Here is a 14,701-nt window from a genome sequence, read left to right on the forward strand (position 1 = left end):
CGTTTATAGCCATATGGCAGCAAAGCAGGCATTATATATTTTCAACTTGTATGGTCAGAAAGAAACTGACATATATGGCAAATTATCCTCTCAATAATTGTTTTATTGCCAAGTTTATGCTTTCACCTTTCATGTATCTAATTTTTATGGTTGGCCCTCTTCTATTCTATACCTCACACGTGTCTTTATTCGATACAAGTTCTTTTCAGGAAACGGTGTAAAATTAACTTAGTGGAAAATTGAAGGTTGTTTGAATATTTTTTTTTAATCCAATCTGATGAACTTTCAACGTACTGCTGCTGAACAAACCTATAAATCGGACCTAACTCTGAAGCAGCAAATAGAGCTCGTCGTTCATTCTCCTATGCTAATTGTCTCATCTTAAAACATTACCATACTCTTCCCCTTTGCAAGTCGGTACTATTCGTAGTAGTTCCAGATTTTAATTCGTTCCTCCTTGTCGATTCCTACTCTACTGATAAAATCGTAGCAGGAATTATTTATGATTATTATGATGGTGATAATGGGGCCGTACACATATTACGTAAGCACTTATGGGGGAGGGGGGCCTGTCAATATCTTACGCGCCATATAAATAAAAAATCTTTTGAATGAAAAAAATCTTACATGGGGGGAGGGGGTGTCGAAAAACCCAGAAAAATTGCTTACGAAATAAGTGTACGGCCCCTAAATAGTAACTAAGGTATAAGGGTCAAACCTTAGCCTATTATGCTGTTGTTGAGCACATTTATCGATTTAAATAATTATATATTGAAGATCTAAAAAGAAGTATGCCACCAAACGGCTTTCTTACTTTTGGATATTACTATTTGGTTATTAATGGTTCAAAATCTATTATTTATTCCATCAAAAGTTTTATGCGAAATGGACTTTATATTCGGCCAATTTTCCTAATCTCTGCTCTGGTGTTGGATGCTTTTTCGGCCCATGAAATGTTGTGTTGTAATCTCTATATGTAATAATAGTTTGACGTGCCCCTATGACATGCAATTATGTATGTGTTGGATTTTCTTATAATAAAGACAGTTTTATAGACGTAATAGTCGAGTACGCATGTTTATTTTCTGAATACCGAAACATGGTGTCAGAAGTGGACAAGAAATATTAAATTAGCTTAGTTCGCGGTGAATCGTACGAATAGTATTCGGTCTCGGTCTCGGTTTTTCAAATTACTTCGCGGATCGTCGACGACCACGAATTATCGCGTTCGAAGGTGCCTTATAAAGATGGCGGAAGAAGTTGCACAGTTGCTTAAGCAACAGAATCAAATTTTTGCGTATTGGGCAGAGAGAATGGGAAACTTCCAGATAACCATTCCGAACTCATCGTCACCAGCACATCTAACTTCACAGTCAGTGCCACTACCACCACCACTATGTTTGGAAGGAGATATGGAGGAGAATTTTACATTTTTCGAATCCAATTGGAAAAATTATTCTGTTGCTGTTGGAATGAATGATTGGCCCGATAGTGAAAACAAGAAGAAAGTCAGTTTTTTGTTATCGGTTGTTGGAACCGATGCTCTGAAGCGGTATTTCAATTTCGAACTCAGCGATCAGCAGAAAGCTACACCCGAAGCTGTGTTAGATGCCATTAGGGCGAAAGTAGTGTCAGTTCGAAATATCATTGTTGACCGGCTGGAATTTTTCTCTGCGATTCAGACACCGACAGAATCCATTGACGAATATGTGAGCCGTTTGAAAGTGCTGGGAAAACCGTGTCGTTTTGGTACATTGGAGCAAGATATGATGGTGTTCAAAATAGTTACATCAAACAAGTGGTATAGCTTAAAAGCCAAGATGCTTACCATGACTGATGTTAACTTGTCGAAAGCTATTGATTTATGTCGGATGGAAGAAATTACCGCCCGACATTCGAAACAGTTATCGTTAGAAGCGCCCGTAGATGTCAACAAAATCGTCGACCGGGTTTGCAAGTTTTGCGGTGGACGACATCCGTTCAAACGTGGAGTGTGTCCAGCTTTCGGGAAACGTTGTGATAAGTGTGGAGGAAAAAACCACTTCCAAAGAGTCTGCAAGTCGAACGGATCGTCATCTAGTAAACCAAAAAGTGGAAGGAAAGTGAAGGCAGTAATATCGTCATCAAGAGCCGAACGCCCAGTTGATGTATACGACGCAGATGAAGAAAAGGAAATCTGGATTCAAGAAGAGGAAGAAGCAATTATTGGGAAAATTACGGATAACTCTGCCAGGGGTGGTGCTGTTCTGGCGGATTTGTCACTGAAATTCGGAAACGTGTGGAAGGTTGTTAGCTGTGAGCTAGATACCGGTGCCAGAGCAAGCATTATTGGTATCGACTGGTTGAAAAAGTTGTCGGGAGGAGCTCATCCGGAATTGGATACGTCAAGGTGCCGCCTACGGGCCTTTAACGGAACATCGATTGAAGTACTGGGGCAAATTAAAGTTTCTTGTCAGCATAAGAGTAAGCGATACAGGGTGGTATTCCAAGTTGTCAACATGAGTCATGCACCACTATTATCGGTCACTGTGTGTACCACCCTGGGTCTGGTAAAATTCTGCAATGCTGTTCATCGTGACCCAGTTTCTTCGCCAGTATTGGACCGATATCGTGAAGACGCTAGGGCTGTTGTGAAAAACTATCGTGATGTGTTCGAAGGCTATGGGAAGATGGAAGGTGCCGTCACGCTGGAAATTGATGAGTCAGTGAAGCCTGTGATACAAACTCCCCGTCGTATTCCTATTGCCTTTAGGGACGATTTGCGGCGTAAAATAGATCAGCTGGTTAACGATGGCATCATTCAAAAGGAGTCAAAACACACCGATTGGGTGAGTAATTTAGTTTTGGTGAAGAAAAATTCCTCTGGTGCGGATTCTCTTCGTGTTTGCCTGGATCCCATACCATTAAACAAAGCCCTTGTTGTATACTAAAAGTTAAATTGTCTTGTCATGTTCCAAATTTTCCACTCCGCAATGTATACTTCATACATTGTAACCAACTGCGCCGCGTAAGCATGTTCGTTTCGTCGGACGGCAGTTCATCGTTCGCATTGTGAACTGCTGTCTAAGCATGTTTGCATTTTTCATATTCAGTTAGACACAACGTAGGGTATGCTAAGAAACAAAGAAAATAAATCATTCTAGTTTATACCGTCTCCGCGACTGGTTGTTAAGTAAAAAGATCCGAAAGCATGGGTGGAAAGGACTCAAAGGAAAAACGAGAGGAAATAATCATCCAACAGCAGCAGCAACAGCAACAATCACCCCGGTCTTGCGGATCTGATTACGAGGGCATTGGGCCAGTACATTTGTTGGCCGGGTGCGCCATAATAATATTGCTGGCTTTGGCTGCTCGATTCCTGTGGCGATTGGTAACGCGAGAGATGGAGATACGGCATATAAAACGTTCGCAAAGTATTGCAACGATCGTTTAGTTTCTGCGAATCCAAATCCTGGGACTCAACATTTGGTGCCGTGACCAGGATCTCAACACAGAACGCAGGAACTAGTAAGTACCGTTCCTGATATACAAAGAGAAAACAGTTTCCCCGTTGTTGTTCAGTTTTTTAGGACAAAATGGCGGAGAAGAAAGTAACACAAAAGAGACTCAAAATACAACATACCGTCGACTCAATCACCCGGATTGAAGGATTCCTCGCCGCATACGAAGATGAACAACAAGTGGAAGTGCAGCCCAGATTGGAGAGATTAGAGGCTTTGTTCGAAGCATTTGACTCCTTATCATGTGAGTATGAGGCTTTGGATGAAAGTGTGATCGCAGACAGTGTAAAGCTTAGGGCAAAGGTGGAAGAACAATATTTGCGTGTGAAAGGTGGCCTAGTGACAAAATTGCAAGAAGAACCACGACCGGTACCACCAGTACCACAGATAGCAAACCAGACCTTGAGATTACCCACGATCGAATTGCCAAAGTTTGATGGCAATTTGAATGATTGGGTCACGTTCCACGACTCATTTAATGCCATTATCCACATCTCGGTGGATATAACCCCGATTCAAAAACTACAATACCTACGAGCAGCATTACGAGGCGATGCCCTCAAATGCATTGAAGCGCTTCCAATCAGCGCTGCTAACTATCAGATTGCGTGGGATGCCTTACTCACAAGGTATCAAAACAAAGGACTTTTGAAAAAGAAACACTTACACGGGCTAACCAGTAACGCAAAATTAACGGGAAAATCCTCGCTAGGACAAATTGTTGAGGATTTCCATCGGAACGTGCGAATCTTGGAGCACTTAGGAGAACCGACTCAGCATTGGGACACCATTCTTATTCATTTGCTATCTTTGAGGGTAGACACACGTACGCTCAGAGATTGGGAGGAGGATCAACCACAAAATCCTACCTACAAACAATTCATGGATTTCCTAAACAAGAAGATACGTATTCAAGATACTCTGACGCTAGGTTCAGATAAGGTAACTCACAAGCAGCCATCCAATGGCTCACGAATTATGGCCCACGCGGCTACGGAGAAAAGGGTCTCCAATTGCGTATTGTGCAATGAGTCGCACGCGTTGACTCATTGCAGTGCATTCGAAAATATGAACATCAGAGACAGGCTGTCTCTCGTACAAACCAAAAAACTTTGCAGTAATTGTCTGCATAAGGATCATTTCGCGCGAAACTGTCAATCGAAGTTCAGTTGTCGCACCTGCAACAAACGCCATCACACATGGCTTCACCCAGGCTTCGAACGCCAATCGGAAAGCTCAAAGGGAGCAAATACTACTGCCAAGGTCCCACAAGCGGACATTAACCCTAAGGAGGGTACTTCAGGTCAGGTGTCTCAAAGGGAGTCACCAGCACCATCACATTCATTCGTCACGCATGCAACCACACAATGTGCAAACGTATTCTTATCAACAGTGGTGTTGATTATCGTCGACAAATTTGGAAGGGAACAGGTGGGAAGGGCACTACTAGACAGTGCTTCTCAGGCGAATCTCATGTCAGAACGCTTAAATCAGGTATTGAAATTGAACTCCAGAAGAGTTGATGTGCAAATCACTGGAGTAAATCACACCAACACAAGGATAAGGAAGGCCGTGAGCAGTCAGATACGCTCTCGTATTACAAACCTATCAGTACCAATGGACTTTTTCGTGGTCAATAAAGTGACCAATCAACTGCCAGCTTCAACCATGTGCACAGTGAACTGGAAAATTCCTCACAATGTGGAGCTAGCGGACCCCAACTTCAACATTAGCAGAGATATCGACATGATTATTGGGGCTGAACATTATTACAAATTTATTAGAAACGGCAGAATGAATTTGGGACCACACTTGCCAATTCTCATTGAAAGTGAATTCGGATGGATTGTTTCTGGTAGAGCAGAAATCAGCACAAGTATCGTATGTCATGCATATACAACGGAACCATCAATTGAGGAAAATCTAGAGAGATTTTGGAAAATTGAGGAGCTTCAAGGTGACACTATGTCTATCACGGAAAAGAAGTGTGAGCAAGTTTACAAGCAAACAACTTTACGCAATGAGGAAGGAAGATATGTTGTAACTCTTCCTAAGCACGCAGATTTCTACGAAAAGTTAGGCAACTCAAGAGCAGGAGCCCTGCGACGATTCCAACAACTGGAAAACAAATTCATTACCAAACCGGACATCAAAATGCAATATGATGAATTCATTCAAGAATATTTGGATCTAGGTCACATGGAGCTAGATAACGGCAACAAAAATGAGTTAGAGTGTTATTTGCCACATCATGCGGTATACAAGGACTCCAGTACCACTACCAAAGTACGAGTAGTCTTCGATGGATCAGCAAAGACTAGCACGGGTCATACATTAAACGAGCTGCTACTGGTGGGACCAGTAGTCCAGCAGGACATTCTTGCAATTGCTATCCGATTTAGAAAACATAGAATTGCAATAGTTGCGGACGCTGAGAAAATGTATCGTCAAGTTCTAATAGCTCAACAAGACTCAGCATTTCAAAAGATATTATATCGCTTCGATCGAAATCAACCTGTTCAAACATATAGATTGAAAACAGTTACGTATGGATTATCACCTTCGTCCTTCTTGGCAACTCGCACACTAATGCAACTTGCGGAAGATGAGGGCGACAATTATCCCAAGGCAAAACCCGTTTTACAGAAGGATTTTTACGTGGACGATTTAATAAGCGGATCTGATTCCGTAGAGGGAGCTATTCAGTTGCGTGACGAACTGAATGAGCTATTAATGAAAGGAGGATTCTCACTACGAAAATGGTGTTCAAACTCATTGGGAGTGTTGAAGGATTTGTCACCGGAGCAGGTCGCTACGCAATCAACTGTAACCTTTCAAGAAGAAGAAAGCATCAAAACACTCGGTATCAGCTGGGAGCCTGCATCTGATACATTCAAACTTGAAGTAAACATCAATGACAATGATGAGACGCTGACGAAGAGGCGTGTTCTATCACAAATAGCACAATTATTTGATCCCCTTGGCCTCATAGCACCAGTTATCTTACAAGCAAAGGTACTAATGCAGCAAATATGGATATTTGCTTTAGGGTGGGACGATACTGTTCCATCTGTCATTGAAACAACGTGGCGAACGATACACAAACAACTACCCCTGTTGAAAACAATAAAAATTGATCGATATGTCTTTTTGCCAAACGGCGCAAACGAAATACATTGCTTTGTGGACGCATCAACACTAGGATATGGAGCATCGATTTACGGGCGTTCTGCTACTCCGGACGGATTCGTCAAGATCAGATTAATAGCTGCCAAATCAAAGGTAGCACCACTCAAGCGCATTTCATTGCCTCGGTTAGAGCTATGTGCCGCTCTATTAGGTTCCAGACTATACGAAAAGGTTGCATCATCATTGGAAATGAATTTTGAAAACGTTACATTTTGGTCTGACTCCACCGTAGTATTGCATTGGCTCAAGGCGCCTCCGCATAAATGGAAAACATTCGTAGCGAATCGAATCTCAGAAATTCAAGATATCACTCATCATGCAAAATGGTTTCACGTTAATGGATTAGACAATCCTGCTGACCTCGTTTCCAGAGGACTTTATCCTGGAGAAATAGTAAACAACAAAAAATGGTTCGAAGGTCCAGAATGGCTAGCAAAGCCCAAGGAGAATTGGCCTTACATACAACAACCTCCTGGACTGCCACCAGGAATAGATTTGGAGATGAAACCTACAGAATTAACAGTGCAGGCAAGCTTGAAAAAGGAAACAAACCCAATATTTCGAAAATTCTCTTCATACCATAAGTTGGTGAACGTAACTGCCTACTGCTTACGGTTCATACGTAACATGAGGAATAAAACAAATCGGACCACATTGCCATTCCTATCAGCTGATGAGCAATGCAGTGCGGTCAAAGCATTAGTAAGACTAGTACAGTCTGAGGAGTTTGCAGAGGAGATCAAACTTTTAAGAAAAGGCAATACCGCCATAAAACACGCAAACTTAAGACTTCTTCATCCATTCCTAGATGAAGATGACATAATTCGCGTTGGAGGACGTCTAAACTTATCCACGGAAACGTATTCGGTGAAACATCCCATGATTCTACCGGGGTTTCATCCTTTTACAGCATTAATGATCAACAGTCGTCATCGCAAATTATTACACGGCGGACTTTCGCTAACTTTATCGAATATAAGAGATGAATTTTGGCCGATAAACGGAAGAAGAGCTGTTCGCAGCATCATCAGGAAATGTTTCAAATGTATTCGAGCAAATCCACAACCAATGAAACAACCCATGGGACAACTACCTGTATCCAGAATAACGTGTAGCCGTCCTTTTTCAAATACCGGTATCGATTATTGCGGACCAATATTCATCAAAACAGCAATGCGTAAATCAACAGCAGTTAAAGCATACATAGCTATTTTCGTATGCTTCAGTACCAAGGCGGTACACATCGAACTAGTAAGCGACTTATCGACAGCTACATTCATATCAGCGTTAAAAAGATTTATTGCACGACGAGGCAAACCTGAACATATTTATTCGGACAATGGCACCAATTTCATTGGCGCTAAAAATGAGCTACATGCACTTTACAAAATGTTACACTCCCAGAAAGAAGAATCAAATATCGCGCGCATAGTAGCCTGCGAGGGAATTACCTGGCACTTAATTCCACCTCGCGCCCCAAATTTTGGAGGATTGTGGGAAGCCGCAGTAAAGGTAGCGAAAACTCACATGCTGCGTCAAATTGGGAATACATCGTTATTACACGAAGACATCATTACACTCCTTGCACAAATAGAGGCTTGTATGAATTCAAGACCACTATTACCTATGACGGAAGAGAGCAGTGATTTGGAAGTGCTAACGCCTGGACATTTTTTGATTGGCACATCATTACAAACTCTTCCTGAACCAGATCTAAAAACCGTACCGATCAACCGTTTAAACAGATTTCAATTCATTCAGCAAAAAATACAGCATTTTTGGGATCGTTGGAAAACAGAATATTTGCGAGAGCAGAACCGTCAAGCCTCTCGAAACGCCCCCCAAATACAGCTCAAGATTGGCCAACTCGTCATTCTACATGATCATCTACTTCCTCCGGGCCGGTGGCCAATCGCTCGTATCGAAGATTTACATCCCGGACCAGACGGAATTTGCCGTGTAGTTTCATTACGAACAGCAACTGGATCGTTCAAGCGACCCGTTACCAAAATATGTCCTCTTCCTTCAGCGGAGGACGAATATTCAGAAGCATTGTCATCCTAGATATAAGTCAAAACTAGTAAACTAAGTGTTTGAATATTTTATTTTCATTCTTATTGTTTATTATGAATCATTTCTTGCACATTTGTTGAAATTTGTTATTTCAAGGTGGCCGGCTATGTTGTATACTAAAAGTTAAATTGTCTTGTCATGTTCCAAATTTTCCACTCCGCAATGTATACTTCATACATTGTAACCAACTGCGCCGCGTAAGCATGTTCGTTTCGTCGGACGGCAGTTCATCGTTCGCATTGTGAACTGCTGTCTAAGCATGTTTGCATTTTTCATATTCAGTTAGACACAACGTAGGGTATGCTAAGAAACAAAGAAAATAAATCATTCTAGTTTATACCGTCTCCGCGACTGGTTGTTAAGTAAAAAGATCCGAAAGCATGGGTGGAAAGGACTCAAAGGAAAACGAGAGGAAATAATCATCCAACAGCAGCAGCAACAGCAACAATCACCCCGGTCTTGCGGATCTGATTACGAGGGCATTGGGCCAGTACATTTGTTGGCCGGGTGCGCCATAATAATATTGCTGGCTTTGGCTGCTCGATTCCTGTGGCGATTGGTAACGCGAGAGATGGAGATACGGCATATAAAACGTTCGCAAAGTATTGCAACGATCGTTTAGTTTCTGCGAATCCAAATCCTGGGACTCAACAGCCCTCAAACGTCCAAACCTTCAATTCACAACTTTGGATGAAATTTTGCCTGAGCTAGGCAAAGCGAGGATATTTTCAACGGTGGATGCTAAAATGGGCTTCTGGCAAGTTGAATTGTATGAAGCCAGTAGTAAACTTACTACTTTTTGGACCCCCTTTGGACGCTATCGATGGCTCAGGATGCCTTTTGGAATCTCATCTGCGCCAGAAATATTTCAAGCCAAATTGCAAGAAGCTCTTCAGGGATTAGATGGCATTGAATGCTTAGCGGACGACATTTTATTAATAGGAGCGGGGGACACTTTTGAAGAAGCTCTAATGTGCCATAACCAACGACTGGAGAAATTGCTTGTTCGTCTTCGGAGTAATGGCATAAAACTCAACCTTGCGAAGCTTACTTTGTGCCAAACGTCCGTCAATTTCTTTGGTCACGTTCTCACTTCCGAAGGGGTGAAACCTGATGAACGAAAAGTAGAGGCGATACGAAACTACCCTGTGGCCACGTCTCCAAAGGAAGTCCACCGATTTGTAGGAATGGTTAACTACCTAGCAAGGTACATTCCAAATTTGAGCAGTAAACTGGAAGCAGTAAACTGGAACTAGGAAGCTTATTTCAGAACATTCTCGTTGGAAATGGACATCGGAGGAGTTTGATAACGTGAGACTGGCTATTTCTGATCATACCGCTTTGCAATACTATAGCTGCACGGAGTCACTGTTTATAGAATGTGATGCTATAGTTGTTATGGCCTAGGAGTAGCAGTGTATCAACCCAAGGGAGTTGTTGGTTACGCTTCTAGGACGCTCACCAAGACTGAGAGAGGGTATGCCCAAATAGAAAAGGAGTTATTGGCTATCGTGTTTGCGTGTACTCGCTTTGATCAGCTGATTGTTGGCAATCCCGAAGTCATCGTGAAAACTGATCACAAGCAGTTCATATCAATGGATGTGTTCACTGTTCATTATAAGGGCAGGGCTAGAAACCTCCTCGTTACAGTAGACCACTATTCCGACTATTTTGAACTGGATTTGCTACCTGATCTAACGATGTACACTATGGTAGATGTTTGCAAAAGAAACTTTTCCCGTCATGGGAAGCCACAACGAATGTTGTCCGATAATGGCAGTAATTTTGTAAACAGTGCGATGGTCCAGTTTGCTAAAGAGTGGGATATTGAGCATGTGACGTCGGCCCCTTACCACCAACAAGCCAACGGGAAAGCTGAGTCTGCTGTGAAAATTGCAAAGAAGCTCATCAAGAAAGCAGTTGATTCAAAGCAAGATTTCTGGTTGATGTTACTAAACTGGAGGAACACACCAAACAAGCTGGGTTCTAGTCCAGTGTCCAGATTATTTTCCCGGAACACAAGGTGCGAGGTTCCAATGTCTGCTAAGAATCTCATGCCATGTGCTATTCCTAATGTACCAGAAGCTATCCAGGCAAATCGGCGAAAGGTAAAATATCAATATGACAAATCGGTTCGTCATCTACCTTCGCTTCAAGCCGGTTGTCCTGTATATGTCCAGTTAAACCCAGATGTGATCAAATCTTGGGTGCCAGATGAAATAAAGGAAAAATTGAGTGAGCGCTCATACTTGGTGGAAAGAAACGGATTCGTGTTTAGAAGAGATGCGGTGCACCTTAAGCCGAGAAACATTGAGGACTTTGCTTTACCAAAACCAGTTGCAAGCTCTACCTCTGGAGCACCAAGTGATTCACATCAATTACCGTCTCCGTTGTTATCCGCAGAATCACCAAACGATGTTATGCTGCCCACATTTTCTGGAAACACATCAGTGGAACCGTGTTCAAGCGAGTTCAATACACCAGGAAGAGTGACCACAAGTCGAGCATCGATGGCCGAAATGATGACGCACCCGGAGATTAACAGCCGACCCAAGAGAGATGTTAAAATGCCTACTAAGTTCCGAGACTACGTGATGAAATGAATAGTTTTTATTGTTGCTTGGATAAAGGGGAAGATGTTGTAATCTCTATATGTAATAATAGTTTGACGTGCCCCTATGACATGCAATTATGTATGTGTTGGATTTTCTTATAATAAAGACAGTTTTATAGACGTAATAATCGAGTACGCATGTTTATTTTCTGAATACCGAAACAGTTGGTGGATTATTGGCAATTTTTCACGCAGGTTTATTGCTTTTACAGTTGAAGAAGTGCATGATTTTTGCGTAACATAAATAAATTCAGCTTGATATACTTTTTCAAAGAAGCATAGATAAATATCTCTCTACAAAACAATGTATTATTATGGAATTATTGATAAATTTGCATGATGTGCCAATGTTGCATCCAGGCCTAACATTACCTCCCGTTACCCTACCATCTATTGCAGCAAGATTTGTGATTACTTTCATATGAACGGTCAGTATTAATGATTACTAGAAGGACAATGAAATATCTTTCTTTTCTTGAAATATGTGTGTATTTCCATTGTGCATCTGTACAAGTCAGCGCCCGATAGCACCAGTCGAAATGCTAATTAATGACATTATCAGGTCAGAGGGCAACATTTTGCGGACTGACGACTTGGTGGCAGCAGTCGAGATATCGCAACGGGACACGAAACATTTACGACTACTACCGGGCTAATAATAGCCTTGATTCAACAGCGCATAAATGGGTGGATATTTTCAGTTCCTACAACCTCAGTCCCACATGGTAAAAATTTCCAGTGGGAACCTCGCGAGTCGCGATTGATTCATTTTAGCACGATTCACATTGATGACGGGAGGAAGATATGTTTACAGTAATCCGCTGGGACGTTGTCGCTACCGGAGTGAAGGGATCGTTAATTAGCGGCACGTGCCACCGGGATCTTTGAGGAATGTGTTCCGTCAGGTTGAATTTCCTAGGGATTAGTAAAATGAACGAGGCGTTATAATATATCAATGCAAATTTTGCTATCTAATAATCATTAGTGCTAGCAGAAAGTGCCACTTTGAATGATTACAGTATTCAAATATTATAAGTTTGACGTAACTGCAATGTTTGTCGGTCATGACAAGAAAAGGACGATGAATCTATTCTACTGAATGCCAAGTTCATGGATTTTTCTTTTTGTCGAAACAAACAAAAAGTGAAGCGAGAACCAAGCAGGTGAAACTTCCCTTCCAAAAAGCTGCTGGCTCACGGGCACGGGAGATAGCATCGGTAGCCCTCACAAGACTGGCGTCGCCGAGAAAGGTCAACGGAATGTTTAACAGGTGCTTTTCACGGAACGCTATCAATATCAAATAATAGGAAAGGTTAAGCTTTAGCTGATGTTTTTTCCACCAATAATCTATGCTAGAAGTAAATCACATTAGATGAAAACAACTGGAGTTTTATTGGTTGCATATTTCAATGACAACGAGGAACAGCTTCGAAGTAGGTCAGCTGATGATATGGGGGTAAATGCCTCCTAGTTACGTGACGATTCGTAAGCAGACCTTCGCGTGAACTTTCATAGCTGTCAGTAAAAACGATAAATCTCAAACTATTTTTTCCGTGCTGAGCAATACTAAAAGCTTCTGTGTTGATTCCAATTTGTCGCGGTTTGCAAATGTGTAATTTCAAAGTTTTCAGCTCAACCACAGTCGTGACTGAAATGTTCATAAATAGCAAACCTATGCCAACGCCATCACATTGCCGATTGCCCCTACCTTCCTTACGAAAATCCTTGATGAAAATGAGCGAAAGTTCCATTTACGATTTGCATCCTTTAATACCGTTGGCAGGAAAATATATCAAAATGAAACGCCGCCCCTCCCCCCCCTTGTGTCCTCAGAGAACAAACAAACGGGTCATACACAGTACACTGAGGTCGTTTTTTATGCGGCTATATGTAAAAAAACATTAATTTGCACCTGATTTTTTTTCCAAATTCCTAAGGTATTATTCGTTTGGTCAACAATGTTTAACCAAATCATCGAAATACAGACCGCGTAAAAATCGACCCCAGTGTAAACGACTAATATTTACAGCTACATTGAACTCTTCAATGGAATTATAATTTCTCCACTCGAGCGGCGACCTCTGCCAGAATTTATAGACTTTCGTACCTACTTTCCTCGAGCGAACTCGAAGCGTACGTACAAGCAATCCTCAGGCAATTTGTCCACCGGCTCACATCGTTGCTTTATTCGCATGTCATGGTCAACTAAGGGCGAATAAACCTCTTACTGTCACCGAGACCGAGTGTAGATTGGCCAACTAGGGAAGGATATTAGTTCGTTGTTCAAATACAAACATCGTACTACAGAGGAAGCGAATCGATTCAGCCGAAGAGCTCGTAAAACTGCTGGAGGAACGTACGTGATTTATTTATTCCCACAACCTTGGTGAGCAAACATTTGGACTACGGGGCTCCCGAATATCAGGCGCGCAGTCCGGCCGGGGTGACTCTGTTCTGTGAGTATTTACCCATGTGCTTGCGAGCATCACAATGGAACACGAAAATGAGCTTTGACCAGCATTCAGTTGATTCTAACGCTGCAACTGTCCAGCTCCAACTACGACCGGTATCGATAAATGGATTTACGGTCGTATTATAACTGCTTTTTCATAGACAACACTGACGGAACGTTATTGAAGTTTGGCAATGTTTGTGTAGATGCCTGAGCGTTGGCGTATGTCACTTTGAGTACATAGTTCATCATTAGGTGCCGTGTCATGGATTGTTGCTACTAATGGACGGTGTAAGTATAAATATCATGCAGACGTAAATAACCTAATTAATTTCTTTCATTGCAAAAATATGCATCTCTTTGCACATTTTACGGAATTCGTAAAATTTATTTCGATCTATTTTCGATCTATTTCGATCGATAATCATTTTTTATTTTATTTATGACTTAACGCAGTACAATCGAAATGTTGATATCTCTCTTTCAACCCGTTTCGACCCGGGTTAAGATTTCATTTTTTTTAAATCACCTTTTTTAACCAATTTTCATAAAATTTGGAAAAAATGTGCATTATATAATATGTTTTTGTGTAGATATACTCGGCTGAACAAAAATCATTTTTTATTGTTAAATATCTTGGCTGTGCGTATGCATAGCACATGTTTCGAAATTGGCAAATTGATATGAAATTTGCGAAAAAGAATCCATGTGTCTTGGATGGACTCGAACCCTCGACCTCCTACTCTCTAGATAGGCGTGATTACCCCTACACAACATGACCACTTAAAGGTTACGTTTGCGGAAAAGCCATCAGAATCCGATTACCAACCTCCACCGCGGTTAGCTCTTTTTTGCAAATTTAATATGTTTCGG

At 41.7% G+C, this 14,701-nt stretch overlaps 1 protein-coding gene across 1 annotated transcript; it reads left to right on the plus strand.

Annotated features, from left to right (window-relative positions):
• The first annotated feature begins 1,247 nt into the window (after positions 1 to 1,247).
• On the plus strand, positions 1,248 to 11,487 carry LOC134209241 (uncharacterized). Its single transcript, XM_062685228.1, has 2 exons — positions 1,248 to 2,828; positions 11,166 to 11,487. The coding sequence occupies exons 1-2, from the start codon at positions 1,248 to 1,250 to the stop codon at positions 11,253 to 11,255; spliced, it is 1,671 nt and encodes a 556-aa protein (XP_062541212.1). The 3' UTR covers positions 11,256 to 11,487.
• Positions 11,488 to 14,701: the final 3,214 nt, after the last annotated feature.

The sequence above is a fragment of the Armigeres subalbatus genome, chromosome 2 (genome assembly GCF_024139115.2).
Source record: "Armigeres subalbatus isolate Guangzhou_Male chromosome 2, GZ_Asu_2, whole genome shotgun sequence".
Lineage (NCBI taxonomy): Eukaryota > Metazoa > Arthropoda > Insecta > Diptera > Culicidae > Armigeres > Armigeres subalbatus.

Bases quoted from the DNA above. Each gene is read 5' to 3' on its own strand.
- LOC134209241 (XM_062685228.1), top strand. From the start codon at position 1,248: ATGGCGGAAGAAGTTGCACAGTTGCTTAAGCAACAGAATCAAATTTTT. The intron at 2,829-11,165 runs GTGAGTAATTTA...TGTTATCCGCAG, and splicing joins AGTCAAAACACACCGATTGG to AATCACCAAACGATGTTATG.